This window comes from Scyliorhinus torazame, chromosome 10 (assembly GCF_047496885.1).
Source record: "Scyliorhinus torazame isolate Kashiwa2021f chromosome 10, sScyTor2.1, whole genome shotgun sequence".
Classification (NCBI taxonomy): Eukaryota; Metazoa; Chordata; class Chondrichthyes; order Carcharhiniformes; family Scyliorhinidae; genus Scyliorhinus; species Scyliorhinus torazame.
This window is the reverse complement of record NC_092716.1, coordinates 161,696,764-161,712,166: the sequence shown is the minus strand read 5'-3', so window position 1 is coordinate 161,712,166 and position 15,403 is coordinate 161,696,764. Positions and strand designations below refer to the sequence as shown.

Sequence of the window (15,403 nt, the reverse complement as noted above, 5' to 3'; positions counted from 1 at the left end):
ATTGCGGATAGCGATGAGGACTGTCTGAGGATACAGCAGGATTTAGATTGTCTGGAGACTTGGGCGGAGAGATGGCAGATGGAGTTTAATCCGGACAAATGTGAGGTAATGCATTTTGGAAGGGCTAATGCAGGTAGGGAATATACAGTGAATGGTAGAACCCTCAAGAGTATTGAAAGTCAAAGAGATCTAGGAGTACAGGTCCACAGGTCATTGAAAGGGGCAACACAGGTGGAGAAGGTAGTCAAGAAGGCATACGGCATGCTTGCCTTCATTGGCCGGGGCATTGAGTATAAGAATTGGCAAGTCATGTTGCAGCTGTATAGAACCTTAGTTAGGCCACACTTGGAGTATAGTGTTCAATTCTGGTCGCCACACTACCAGAAGGATGTGGAGGCTTTAGAGAGGGTGCAGAAGAGATTTACCAGAATGTTGCCTGGTATGGAGGGCATAAGCTATGAGGAGCGATTGAATAAACTCGATTTGTTCTCACTGGAACGAAGGAGGTTGAGGGGCGACCTGATAGAGGTATACAAAATTATGAGGGGCATAGACAGAGTGGATAGTCAGAGGCTTTTCCCCAGGGTAGAGGGGTCAATTACTAGGGGGCATAGGTTTAAGGTGAGAGGGGCAAGGTTTAGAGTAGATGTACGAGGCAAGTTTTTTACGCAGAGGGTAGTGGGTGCCTGGAACTCGCTACCGGAGGAGGTAGTGGAAGCAGGGACGATAGGGACATTTAAGGGGCATCTTGACAAATATATGAATAGGATGGGAATAGAAGGATACGGACCCAGGAAGTGTAGAAGATTGTAGTTTAGTCGGGCAGTATGGTCGGCACGGGCTTGGAGGGCCGAAGGGCCTGTTCCTGTGCTGTACATTTCTTTGTTCTTTGTTGTTGTTGAACCATTCTCTCAGCATCTACCTTGTCCCACTGCGCTGGAATGTATCAATCAGATCAGCACTGATTCTTATTAGCTTCAATGAATATAGCAAATCCTGCTCAATGTTTCCTCATAAAACAACCATTTAATCTCAGGAACCAGCCAAGTGAACCTGCTCTGAACTTCCAATGCAAGTATAGCTTTCCCAGAATAAGGAGACCAAAACTGTACACAGTACAAGTGTGGTTTCAACAGTACCCTGTACAGTTGGAGCAACACTTTCCTTTTGCAATAAAGGCCAACATTCCATCTGCCCTCCCAATGACCTGTTGTACTTTTGTGTTAACGTTTTTGTGATTCATGCGTGAGGACATCCAGATTCCTCCTCACCGCAGAATTCTGCAGTCTTGCTATATTTGAATAATATTCGGCTTTTCAATTCTTTCTGCCGAAGTGGACAACTTCACATTTTCCCTCAGTACACTCCACCTGCCAAATATTTAACCATTCACTTAACCTATCTATATCCCTTTGTGTCCTCCTCACAACTTGCTTTCCTACCTGTTTTTGCATTGTCCACAAATTTGGCTACAATGAAGTCTGTCCCTTTATGCAAGCCATTCTTATATAGATTGTACATCGTTGAGACCCCAGCACTGATCCCTTTGACACTGAAAATGACTCATTTATCCTGATTATCTGTTTTTTGTTTGTTAGCTAACTCTATATCCACACTAATATATCACCCCCAACATTCTTATTTTGTGTCATAACCTATTATGTGGCACTTTATTGAATACCTTTTGGAAATCCAAATACACTGGGCGGGATTCTCCAACCCCCACCGGGTCAGAGAATCGCCTGGGGGTGCGGTGTGAAACTCGTCCCGTCGCCAAATTCTCCGGCGCCAATTTTTTGGCAGGGGGCGGGAATCGCGCCGTACCGGTCGGGGGCCGTTGGCAGTGGCCCCCCACCGGCGATTCTCTGCTCCGCGATGGGCTGAGCGGCAGCCCATTTCCAGCCAGTCCCGCCGGCGTAGATTACACCAGGTCTATACTGGCGGGACCTGGCTCTGCGGGCGGCCTGCGGAGTCCTTGGGGGAGGGGCCACGGTGGGGATCCGCTGTAAAGCTCTGCCATGGCCGGCGCGGAGACGAAATCCCCTGCGCATGTGCAGGAAATACGGCAGCGGTTCTGCGCATGCCCCAGAACACACTGGCGCTCATGCGCATGCGCCAACTCGCGTCAGCCGGCGGAGGCCCTTCAACGCCGATTGGCGCAGTGTCAACCCCTCCAGCGCCGGCCTAGCCCCCGACGGTGCGGAGGATTCCGCACCTACCAGGCGGCCTGACGCCAGAGTGGTTCACGCCACTCCTTGGTGCCTTTACGGCCCGCCCTGCCGGTTAGCGGAGAATCCTGGCCACTATATCTACTGGCTCCCCTTTATCCGCCCACTTGTTATATTCTCAAAGAACTCGAATTAATTTGACACCCACAATTTCCCTCTGCCTGATTGTATTATGATCTTCTAAAAGCTCTGCTACTGTCTCCTAGTGGATTCTAGCACTTGTCCAATAACTGATGCTAATTGGCCTATAGTTTTCTGCTTTCTGTCTCCCTCTTTCATCAGCAGAAGCGTTACATTTATGGTCTCAAATCCACTGGGACCTTTCCAAAACCTTGGGAATTTTGCAAGATTACAGCCAGTGCAATCATTATCTCTGCACTACTTCAAGACAACTAGTGATAGGCAGTAATTGCAGGTAATTAAACAAAGAATGATGTTTGTTCAGCTGCTGAGTATTAGAAGAACAGGGATGCTCAGAATATATGATGTGGAGATGCCGGCGTTGGACTGGGGTGAACACCAGGTTTAAGTCCAACAGGTTTGTTTTGAATCACGAGCTTTCGGAGCACTGCTCCTTCCTCAGGTGAATGAAGAGGTGGGTTCCAGAAACATATATATAGACAGAGTCAAAGATGCAAGACGATACTTTGAATGTGAGTCTTTGCAGGTAATTAAGTCTTTACAGGTCCAAACGGAGCAACTGGAGAGAAGGATAATCACGGTTAAAGAAGTGTGAATTGTCTCAAGCCAGGACAGCTGGTAGGGTTTCGCAAGCCCAGGCCAGATGGTGAGGGATGAATCCAAGATCCTGGTTGAGGCCGTACTCATGTGTGCGGAACTTGGCTATAAGTTTCTGCTCGGCGATTCTGCGTTGTCGCGCATCCCGAAGGACGCCTTGGTGAACGCTTACCTGGAGATCAGAGGCTGAATGCCCTTGACTGCTGAAGTGTTCCCCGACTGGAAGGGTGGTACTCAGCATGGCCCATGGCATTATCCGGCCTTTGGAAAAGTCTGTTCCAGGTGCGGCCGTCTTGGGCACTGTGCAAAACAATGGGCGCGATTCTCCGAGGCCGCGCCGGTTGGGAGAGTCGCCGGCCGTACCATTATATCGCGCGCCGCTGGTTCTACACCGTCCCGCCATTCTCCCAACCGGCAAGAACGGCCTCTCTAAAGGAGGACGTCCTTTCCTCCGCCGCCCCGCAAGATCCAGCTGACATCTTCTTGCGGGGCGGCCTCGGGGAGGACTGCAACCGCGCATGTGCGGGTTGGCACCGGCCAACCCGTGCATGCGTGGGTGACTTCATTTACGCGACACCGGCCGCGTCATTTACGCGGAGGCCCAGCACGCGTAAAATACGCAACCCCGCTCCTAGCCCCCCGGGGACGGGAGAATAGGGGGCTGGGAGCGGGCTCCGACACCGGAGTGAAACACTCCGGTTTTCACTCCGGCGTCGGCACTTAGACCCCCGATGGGGGAATCGCGACCAATGTTTTGCGCGTCCTACAATGGACCATATAAGATCAGTAAATGTAATTGATGAGATAAATACCAAAGAACAGTTAATCACCGATCTCATCGCAGCCAAGGACCAGAAGAATCTGAATAAAAAAGATGAAAACAAAATTTTAAGTAAGGCTGAAACTAGTAAGAACTTACCGGAAACCATTAAAACGAGATGGAAATCGATGATATTCCTGAATAGCACATTGCTTCGATGCAACTTCGACACAATAATGACATCCAACCTCCGAAGTCAGTCTGCTCTGCAAAAGCTGAACATGAGCTGAAAGTCACTGATTGGCCAGGGCTGCCGGTGTACTTCGGAACAAGAACAATGGAGACATTCGGTGCCTGCGAACTGGTGCTCTCCGTGGCAGACATAAGGTACATGTTACTGTTTCATATTGTTGACATGGACATTGACTCCATCATAGGAGCAGATTCATGTGAATCCCTGAATTTAGCTGAGCGACTGTGTGTCCCAGAAGACCGCAGGTCAGCTAACTACTACAGATCCCTACAAAATATTAGAGTCTGCTCGGTTGATGAGGATTCCGAGGAAATTCAGGTTGAGGACAATGAATCAAACGGAGAGACAGAACAGTCAGCGAGTATTCCGCAATTCTGGTTCACAGTCTTCAAGAATGTGCATGTGCTCAGTGGCATGATGCAGGAGCATGATGAGCCCGTATTCAAGCATCTGCAAGATGTGAATGTTAAATGGACAGAGCATGAGAAGCCGAGGAGCTTCACTCTGGAGTTTGAGTATTTCACAAACGAGGTGATCACGAAAGTATATCACGAGGATTTGTGGCCACTTGAATTATTCTTCGATGAACCAGAAATCATAGTGTGCACAGGCTGCAGGATCGACTGGAGGGAGGGAAAAAATGTAACGATGAAAGCAACTAAAACCAAACCAAAGCACAAAGGTCGAAGCCCTCGCAGAACAGTTACAAAAACTGTACCAAATGAATCGTTCTTTAATTTCTTCAGTCCTCCTAAAGTTCCATAGCATGCAATGTTAGGCCAAAGTTCGGCAGCCAAACTTAAGGCTGACTTTGAAATTGGCGGCCTCCTGCGTGAACACGTAATTCTGTGTGTAATGTTGTATTTTACAGAAGAATCATTGCAGACGATGCTGATTCCAATGATGACTACGACAAATATATGTTTGAAGATTTTGAAGATGATGCACAAATCAATGACGTGGAAGATGAGGCAATATGAACTACTTGTAGATCTTTTTCGCAGGAGCAAAGACAGGCTGAATGAAAAGGCTCAAGAAGCGCTACTCTGGTAGTTTGGACGGAATAAAGAGATGGTCACGGGGCATGCCCAGACCATGCTGGACACTGAGAAGAACAGGAGCTCGGAGATGGCGCACTCAAAATTAGAAACTGCAATCAGAGCTGCTGATATCACGGAAGGCCACCACTGACCAAGCTAGAAACAAAATAAATCATCCCAATATTAGAGAAACTGTTTCAGAACAACAATGTAAATCATTTAACATATTTAAGTGAGTTATTCGGAATGAATGCCTGTGCGTGGGTGACCTCTCCATGGCACCGTTTAGCACTGGTACACACAAACATGGACTAGGCATAATGACACCTGGGGAGGTCTCCCAGGTCATCGCAGGCTCAGCGGGTGGTCGGGCTCTGGGTAGGATGGCACCCTGGCACTGCTGCCGGCCCCTAGGCACCTTGACACTGCCAGCCTGGCAACTTGGCACTACCAGGGTGCCAACCTGACAGTGCTAAGGTGTCTGGGTACCAAGTTTCCTGTGCCAGGGATGGGCCAAGGGGTGCCCTGCCCTTAGGAGGTGGGGTGAGGGGGCTCGAGGACCCCCTAAGAGGTAAGGTGGGATAGTAGGGAGGCGGGGTTGTCCAGAGGCCATTGTGTGGTGTCCATGGGGGGGGGGGGGTTTGAGAGATTGGGGTGGCATTTAAAAATCCCGCCCTGATCTCTCCCTGCACGGCCGAGATGAGCTTGTCAGTGCAGGAAGTGAGGTAAGTGCGGCCTTGACGGGGTGATCTCAACCGTGGCCAGAAAAAAACAAGAGTCTTGTTGTAGTGCCAAGAACGACCCTGCTATACGTGCCCGAAATGTCTCAACCTGTTGATGCACGATCAATGACCACTAAAGCGAGGTTGTAGTCCAACTAAAGGCTTTAATAAGCGCTAGATGTTTCCCCCAGCAGCTCAGGTACAGAATGAAGGCTGCTGGGGTGGCACGGGTTCTTATACCCCGCCGAGCAGGGCGGAGCTATCGTACATTCTAACAAAGAGAAAGCATACAGTTTCCACCAATGGTGCTTTAGCCTATCAGGTACCGTAATATCTATAATACCACATTCACCCCCTGTTAAAAAAAGAGTCCGGTGGGGGTGGTGGCCTGAAACTACAAAACATGGCAACGTGGTATAATTAGTTATGGAGGTATCGTAATACCTCCGTACAGTGTTTAGTAACTATTTACAATTCTGATAGCTATGTACATTTGATGGTTTATATTTACAGTTTACAATGAAAATGAAGCAATCAGTCGATCGGGGGCCCTGGTCGTCCTCTGTGATCGTCGGAGCTTCGGTGGTGACTCCGGTGGAGGCTCCGGCGTCTGTGACTCCGGGAGCGTGGCTTCGATCCCCATGGCAGCTTCGGCACCCCTAGACGGCACTGGTGGGGAAAACGGTTGACCTGGGAAGGGAGCGCCTGCGGGGGGGGGCGTCGGTGGGTTGGCGGACTTAGATGGGGCCGGCGGAAGGACCGATCCTCCTGTAAGGTGCTGCGGTGGAGGGGAGGGTGGGACTGGTGGCTAGGATGTGCGTGGGGTTCCGGCGGGTGCCAGGTCCCCTAGGGAGACCATATCTTGTCGGCCGTCGGGGTACGCCACGTAGGCATACTGGGGGTTAGCATGGAGCAGATGGACCCTCTCGACCAACGGGTCCAACTTGTGCTCCCACACGTGTTTTCGGAGCAGGATCGGTCCAGGTGCTGCCAGCCAGGTCGGGAGCGAGGTCCCAGAGGAGGACTTCCTGGGGAAGACAAGGAGACGTTCGTGGGGTGTCTGATTGGTGGTCATACAAAGCAGTGACCGGATGGAGTGGAGGGCATCTGGGAGGACTTCTTGCCAGCAGGAGATGGGAGGTTCTTGGACAGTAGGGCCAGTAGGACGGTCTTCCAGGCCGTTCCGTTCTCCCTCTATATCTGTCCGTTACCCCGGGGGCTTTACTGGTCGTCCTGCTCGAGGCGATGCCCTTGCTGAGCAGGAATTGAAGCAGTTCGTCGCTCATAAAGGAGGACCCCCTATCACTGTGTATGTAAGTGGGGAACCCGAACAGTGCAAAGATGCTATGGAGGGCCTTGTTGACGGTGGTTGCGGTCATGTCGGGGCAGGGGATGGCGAATGGGAACCGTCAATCATGTTCAGGAAGTACGTGTTGCGGTCGGTGGAGGGGAGGGGGCCTTTGAAGTCCATGCTGAGGCGTTCAAAGGGACGGGAAGCCTTTATCAGGTGCGCTTTCTCTGGTCGCTAGAAGTGCGGTTTGCACTCCGCGCAGATTTGGCAGTCCCTGGTGGCTGTCCTGATCTCTCGATGGAGTAGGGCAGGTTTTGGGTCTTGATAAAGTGGAAAACGCGAGTGACCCCTGGGTGGCAGAGGTCCTCGTGGAGGGCTCGGAGGCGGCGCACTTGTGCGGTGGCACATATGCCGCGGGACAGGGCGTCAGGAGGCTCGTTTAGCTTTCCGGGACGATACAAGATCTCATAGCTGTAGGTGGAGAGTGCGATCCTCCACCGCAAGATCTTGTCGTTTTTTTATCTTGCCCGGCTGTGCATTATCAAACATGAAAGCAACCGACCGTTGGTCCGTGAGGAGAGTGAATCTCCTGTCGGCCAGGTAATGCCTCCAATGTTGCACAGCTTCTACTATGGCCTGGGCCTCCTTTTCGACTGAGGAGTGGCGGATTTCGGAAGCATGGAGGGTACGAGAGAAGAAGGCCACGGGCCTGCCCGCTTGGTTGAGGGTGGCCGCCAGAGCTACTTCGGACGCATCGCTCTCGACCTGGAAGGGGAGGGACTCGTCGATGGCGTGCATCGTGGCCTTTGCAATGTCTGCTTTGATGCGGCTGAAGGCCTGGTGGGCCTCTATCGACAGGGGAAAAGCTGTGGATTGGATCAGGGGACGGGCCTTGTCCGCGTAGTTGGGGACCCACTGGGCGTAGTAGCTAAAAAACCCGAGGCAACGTTTCAGGGCCTTGGGGCAATGAGGGAGGGGTAGCTCCATAAGGGGGCGCATGCGTTCAGGGTCGGGGCCTATAACTCCATTTCGCACTGCGTAGCCGTGGATGGCTAAGCTGTCGGTGCTAAAGACGCATTTCTCCTTCTTGTATGTAAGGTTAAGGATTTTAGGGGTCTGGAGAAATTTTCGTAGTTTGGTGTTGTGGTCCTGCTGGTCGTGGCCGCAGATGGTGACATTATCGAGATACGGGAATGTTGCTCGTAAACCGTACCGATCAACCATTCGGTCCATCTCGCGCTGGAAGACCGAGACCCCGTTGGTGACACTGAAGGGAACCCGAAAGAAGTGATAGAGCCGCCCATCTGCCTCGAAGGCAGTGTATTTGCGGTCACTAGTGCGGATGGGGAGCTGGTGGTAGGCGGACTTGAGATCCACCGTGGAGACAACCTTATAATGCGCGATCCTGTTTACCAGGTCGGATATGCGGGGGAGAGGGTACGCGTCCCGCTGCGTAAACCTGTTGATGGTCTGACTGTAGTCGATGACCATCCTGTGCTTCTCCCCGGTCTTTACCACCACTACTTGAGCTCTCCAGGGGCTGTTACTGGCTTCAATTACCCCCTTCCCTCAGTAGCCTTTGGACCTCTGACCTAATAAAGAGCTGGTCCTGGGCACTGTAGCTCCTGGTGGCGACGGATTTGTAATCTGGGGTGAGGTTCGCAAACAGGGAAGGCGGGTCGACCTTAAGGGTCGCGAGGCCGCAGACAGTAAGGGGGTTATAGGGCCGCCAAATTTGAAGGTCAGACTTTGAAGGTTACACTGGAAGTCTAAACCCAGGAGTGCAGCCGCACAGAGGTGGGGAAGGACGTAGAGACGGAAATTCTTTTACTCCCTTCCCTCGACTGTGAGGTTTGCGACACAAAACCCCTTTATCTCCACGGAGTGTGAACCGGAAGCCAGGGAGTTTTTTGATTCATGGGGTGGATGAGGAGAGAACAGCGCATTACCGTGTCAAGGTGTATGAAGCTATCCGTGCTCCCAGAGTCGTTTAGGCAGGACGTCTCGTGCCCGTTGATGAATATGGTCGTCGTAGCAGTTGAGAGTGTTCGAGGCCGAGACTGATCCAGAGTCACCGAGGCTAATCGCAGCAGTTGAGAGTTCTCTTCGGGTAGTGCATGGTCAGCCAAGCTGGGGTTCTGCGGGTTCATCCAAGATGGCGGCTTCCATTGGTCGCACGTGGCTGGGGGTGCACAAAATGGCGGCGCAATCCCTGCAACGTGGCATCCGCGGAACAAGATGGCGGCGCCTGGGGTCCGCACGTGGCCCTGGAATATGAAGATGGCGGCGACCACTGGCCACACGGGGCCCGTGGAGAAGTTTGTGGTTGCGGTCTGCATTCGCCACCGGAGACCATGGCAACCGCACGGGCCTGGAATACCCCCACGAAATGGCCCTTTTTTCCGCATCCCTTGCAGGTGGATGCGCGGGCCGGGCAGCGCTGGCGGGGGTGCTTGGCCTGCCCGCAAAAGTAGCAGCGGGGCCCCTCGGGTTTGCCAGGCCGCCTTGCAGCGCAGGCCTGTGGGGGAATGGGGGACGTCTTGGCGTCGGCCGCGGAGTGGTTCCACACTCCCCGGGGGCTGCCGCGCGGACGGGAACGGAAACTCGGGCGTTCCTGGAGGCCACGTCCAGGGAGCCTGCAAGGGTCCGTGCCTCCCTGAGACCCAGGGTGTCCTTTTCTAACAGACACTGGTGGATTTGTAAAGATAGCGTACCTGCCACGAAAGCGTCCCGGACTAAGAGTTCCGTGTGTTCGCTCGCCAAAACCTGCGGGCAGCTGCAGCTTCTTCCCAATACCAGGAGTGCACGGTAGAATTCCTCCAGCGATTCCCCAGGGGTTTGTCGCCTTGTTGCAAGCAGGTGCCGGGCATAGACCTGGTTTACCGGGCGAATATAGTGTCCTTTTAGCAGCTCTATTGCTGCATCGAAGTCTTCCGCTTCCTCGATGAGGGTGTAACTCTCCGGGCTCACCCTTGAGTGCAGGACGTGCAGTTTCTGCTCTCCCGTGGGTGCGTTTTCAGCCGTATCGAGATACCCTTTAAAGCAGGCCAGCCAGTGCTTAAATATTGCCACTGAGTTCGCCGCGTGGGGGCTAAGTTGCAGACACTCCGGCTTGATTCGGAGCTCCATCCTTTCTTCTTAAAAAACTAGCTTATTAAATTGATGCACGATCAATGACCACTAAAGCGAGGTTGTAGTCCAACTGAAGGCTTTAATAAGCTAGATGTTTCCCCCAGCAGCTCAGGTACAGAATGAAGGCTGCTGGGGCGGCACGGGTTCTTATACCCCACCTAGCTGGGCGGAGCTATCGTACATTCTAACCAATTGAAAGCATACAGTTTCCACCAATGGTGCTTCAGCCTATCAGGTACCGTAATACCTATAATACCACACCTGTCCAGTCACTTTCAGAGACTTGTGTACACACACTATAATGATGTATGTTTGCAGACTTCATTAGAAACGTAAAAGATATTTATTAATCAGAAAAACTGTACAGCCACCTGGCTGCCCTAGGCCCTTACATGTCTTCTGCCCCAGAGAGAACTCCATCCCCTGGGGTGATTACCCAGTCTGCATCTTAAATCGTCCCCAAGTCAGGTGCCCCTTACTCTGTTGTGTTTCCCTTAAAGGGACAATCACCACAAATCACAACATACACCCTCAGATCTCTCTGTTCCTGCAACACCTTTAAAATGGTACTATTTAGTTTAAATTGCCTTTAACTCTCCTTAGTCTTCACAATTCTCTGCATTAAATGTCATCTTCCATGTGTCTCTTGATTTCATTGTTCTCCGTACTCCTGAAGTCTTTTACCTTCCTCCTCAATGTTTACTACATTGTAGCGATTTGTGTCATCTGCAAAGTTTGAAATTGTGCCCTCTACACCCAATTGCAGGTTATCAATGTCTCTCAAAAAGAACAATTGGTGCAACACCTGGGGGACACCTTTGTACGATTCCCTCCAGTATGAAAAATAAACATTCACCACTACTCTCTGCTTTCTGTCCTAAGCCAGTTTTGTAGCCATGCAGCTACTGCCCCACAGGTTTACATTTTGTGAACAAGTCTATTATGTAGAACCTTATCAAAGATTTTCCGAAGTGAGTTACAATTGAAAAGCATGCGTTTGACGGATGTGATTTCAAATTTCCCAGGGCTAGCAACTTACATGAAAAAATCTACTGGTGTTCTTACTGGACACCTTTCCTCTGCAAGCAGCATAATTCTAAGCTGCACTCTTAGAACGCCATGGTATCACATTGCATGAATGTTGCTATTGAATGAACAGGACTTGCCTCTGCAGTAAGAGCCCAGGAGAGATCTTACAAAATATAGAATCTCTACAGCGCAGGAGGTCAATCGGTCCATCGAGTCTGCACTAGCCCTTGGAAAGAGCACGCTACTTAAGCCTTACTTAAGCCCACACCTCCACCCTATCCCCGTAACCTAGTAACCCCACCTAATCTTTTGGGCAATTTATCATGTCCAATCCACCTAACCTGCACTCTTTGGACTGTGGGAGGAAACCAGAGAAGCCGTAGGAAACTCACGCAGACGTGGGAGGAAAGTGCAAACTCCACAGTCACCGGAGGCTGGAATTGAACGTGTGTCCCTGGAGCTGTGAGGCAGCAGTGCTAACCACTGTGCCATCGTGCCGCCCCAAATCTTCCAATATATCTTACACCATGTCTCACCGATGGCTCAGAGAGTTTATCTAGCGAATAGCTCAGCTGTACAGAGCAGGAAGGCCTCATTCAGGTGCTTAGCTGGATTGTCAACTAGATTAAGGAGCATTACACCAGGTTCCAATGTCCCTGTGTTAGAAAGAAGTATTCAGTCAAAGATTCCCACTCCTGTCTGCTACTCTCAGTTTCCTGTCCAAGGTGCAGTGGGGGTGGATATTGGGAGAGGACAGAATAAGGTATTGGCCTGGAAATTGCTACACAGACTATAAAGGCCTCAATATGATGGGCTGGATGTGAGCATGCCTTTCCAGCAAATTGTGAACAATTCACCCTACTGGCATATGACAAATAAGCTGCATTCTTTAGGAAGTAGACGAGGGCTTTGGCCTAATTATTGCCCATGACAATAACGGCACTCAATTTCTACACCATTGACAGTGATACCTAACACCACCAAAAATAAAGAACATATGAGCAAGGCCACTTGGCTAATCAGGTGCCATGGAACTGCACCCAATTCAGGGGTTAATTTGTTGTTCGGAAAATCCTGAAATAAGGAAGAAGAGTGTTGCTTTCATTAATTGCTCCATCAGAAGGGATTTTGTGGCTCACATATCAAATATGTGAAAATGTGAGACAGAGTTCCTGCTAGTTCCCAACAGCACAATCCTTGTGAACCAGTGTGAAAAATTGCAGAATCGCAATTTACATCAAGGAAGAATCAACTTTCTGTGATTTTTAATGCTGATTCAAAAATTACTATGCCCAAATTCTATCCTGTCCATAAGACTGGCCACACTCCTAAGTCAAAATAATTAAGATGGCCAGTGTCCATTGATTGTGTGTATTTGAGGAAGGCCTTCAAACTGAGCTACATTTTCTTAGGTGCGTAGGTACTCATCGGCAGGTATGTTTTGAAAGCCTTTACATACTGAAAAATTAATTTGCTAAGAAACTGATGGTGTGCACCACAGAACCACCAATTAATTCTGCATTGATGTTTTAAGTAATTTTCTGTAATTTTAAGTTACTCATAGATAGAGGACTGAACACCAATTATAAATGCTCATTTTTAATCGGCCTTGTCTCTCAATTTCTGGGTGTCTTGACGATTCTTCATTTCCTTGGGTGTAGCCCCCCTTGGCCAGGGCTGGAATAATTACCGTGCCTTTTTCAGTGTGAGTGGGGATGGTGCTGGATGGGGCTGGAAGGGTACGGGCTCGGCTGGGTGAAGGTTTTTGGGGTGCATTGGACGTCCCGGGGGTATAGCTTCTTGTGTTTTGGCAGGTGCTGACGCTGTGAGACAGCCATGCTAACCACTGTGCCACCATGCCCCCGCATTTTTCAACTGCATTCATTAAATTGCACTGGTCCATTCCTCTTAAATGCATCTAGGGTTATTTTAATGTAAGGAAGAAATATAAAGGATGGTGTTCTGGTTGCGGGCAAAGCAGAAACTCTTATTACTGCAGAATGATCCCTAATATGGCTGGGATGTAACTTAATTTTTAAAAATTGTATTTGCATTAGAGCCCACAAAGGGTTGTGTCTAAATTATAAAATTGTCACAGAAAGTGTATCCCTCAGCAGAGAGACATTCACCACACTAAAAACTGCAGAACACCAAAAATTCCTCAAAAGAAAGGTTGGTCATGATTAATTGTTTAAAAGTCAAGATCTTCTCAGGTTAATTAGTTATGGTCCAATGAGACAAACGTTTGCAAAACAAAGGTATTATCAGTCCTTGTTTTGGAGGATTATGGAAGTGACTTCTTTGAAGGGTGAAGGCTTTTTCCAGAAACTGGACAAGATTAGTTTGGACTTTGGATGGGCGGGGAAGGTGCAAAGGATGAGGAGGACTCTACTACAGAGGCAGAAGCAGCAGGGGGAGCTGGTGTTGCCGAATCTGCTTCATTGTTATTGGGCGGCGAATGTGGGAAAGGTGCGGTGATGGTGGGAAGGAGAGGGGGTAGAGTGGGTTCGGATGGAGGAGGAATCTTTTAAGGGGTCCAGCTTAAGGGCCATGGGAACAGCAGTGTTGTCAATGATTTTAGGATGGGGGGGATGTTGGTGTTAACGCCACTGTGTGAGAATCTTGGGTTTGAGCCGAGGGGGATGGATAGTGTATACAGGAGATGGAGCGAAGTGGGGCTGGTCAAGATGAGGGCTTTGTATTTGGAGGAAGGATTCGCCAGTGTGGAGGAGCTAAGGGAGAGGGTAGAGCTGCCGAGGGGGAGTAAGGTTCAGGTATCGGCAGGTGAGGGACTTTGTGCAAAAGGTCTGGAAGGAGTTCCCTAGGTTGCCGAGATACACCCTGCTGGAGCGACTGCTGCTTCCAGATGTGGAAGGGGAGGGAAGAATTGGAGATATATACAGGTGGTGAGCAGGTGGTGGAGATTCAGGAAAAATGGGAAGGGGTGTTGGGAGGGGACATCAACCAGGGAGTATGGAGTGAGGTACTGCATAGGGTAAACGGGACCTTTTCATTCGCAAGGATGAGCCTGATAACAGTTTAAGGTTGTACACAGGGTACATATGACTCAGGCAAGAATGAGTGGGCTCTTCCAGGGGATGGCAGATGAGTGTGAGCGGTGTGGGCGAGGGCCAGTGAACCACATGCACATGTTCTGGGGTTGTGAAAAATTGGGAAGATTCTGGGTGGGAATGTTCACGTCTTAGCCAGGATAGTGGAGGAGGAGGTGGACCCGGACCCTTTGGCGGCGATATTTTGGGTTTCAGAGAAGCTGGAGCTCATGGAGATGAGGAAGGCCAAAGTCGTGGCCTTCGTCTCTCTGATTACCCGGCGGTGAATCTTACTGGAGTGGCGGTCGGCATCACCACCAGGGGTAGCGGCCTGGTTGGGTGACCTGCCCGACTTCCTGCGGTTGAAAAAGATAAAGTATGAGCTACGGGGCTTTGCAGTGAGGTTTGAGAAAAGGTGGGGGATGTTCGTGACCGTGTTTGAGGAGTTGTTCGTCGGGGAGGGGGGAGTTGTTGTACAAACTGTATAGTTGATTGTTGGGAAGTATGTCTCCCAGGGTATTTATGTGCTGTAACCTTTTTTGATACACATTTAAATAAAATACATTTAAAAATAAAACCACAGGAACTGAGCAAATCCTAAACCAACCTCATTCCAGCCTTGCAAAAGAAGCTCAGCAGCTTTATTTAATCTTGCTTGACAACCTGTCTGTCATAGCAAGACCTGTATAATATCAATAGGAATGCAATCAGACAACAAATTGTATTGATAAAAAAACTTACATAATTGTCAATAGCTGTGTGCATGCAGAAATATATCGAGGGGTGCAGGGCAGGATAAATTATGAATCTACATTCCCCTCAAACTTGAAAACAGGATTAGGTTTCAATCTGTAAGTTCAATCTTTGAAGCACTGGATTAAGCTTTGCTTGAGCTGGGACAAAGAAAGAGAAAATGAACCATAAACTTACGAACTGCAGTCCTTGGTAGCGAGCGATGGGAAAGTCCTTCACTATGTAAGTTGGTGAGTACACACAGGATGGAAGGATGTGTTGCACCCGGGATGGATCTATCGGTGTAGCTAGAGAGGGAAAGAAAACGTGCCTGTATTAGAAAATATCAAAAATAAGGAAAGACCTGCAACTTCACCGGTAAAGACAGTATAGTTCACTCCCCCACCATTTGAACCAGCCACCAGTGA

General features: G+C 49.9%; 1 protein-coding gene across 2 annotated transcripts in view; it reads right to left on the bottom strand.

Moving 5' to 3' along the window:
• The window catches only part of LOC140431000 (N-acetyl-beta-glucosaminyl-glycoprotein 4-beta-N-acetylgalactosaminyltransferase 1-like), a 1,349,192-nt gene that overhangs the window by 293,965 nt on the left and 1,039,824 nt on the right, over nucleotides 1–15,403 (bottom strand). For both annotated transcript variants that reach the window (XM_072518891.1, XM_072518892.1), the window contains one exon: nucleotides 15,174–15,283. In XM_072518891.1, coding sequence (XP_072374992.1) covers nucleotides 15,174–15,283 — 110 coding nt within the window. The remainder of the gene's footprint in view (nucleotides 1–15,173; nucleotides 15,284–15,403) is intronic.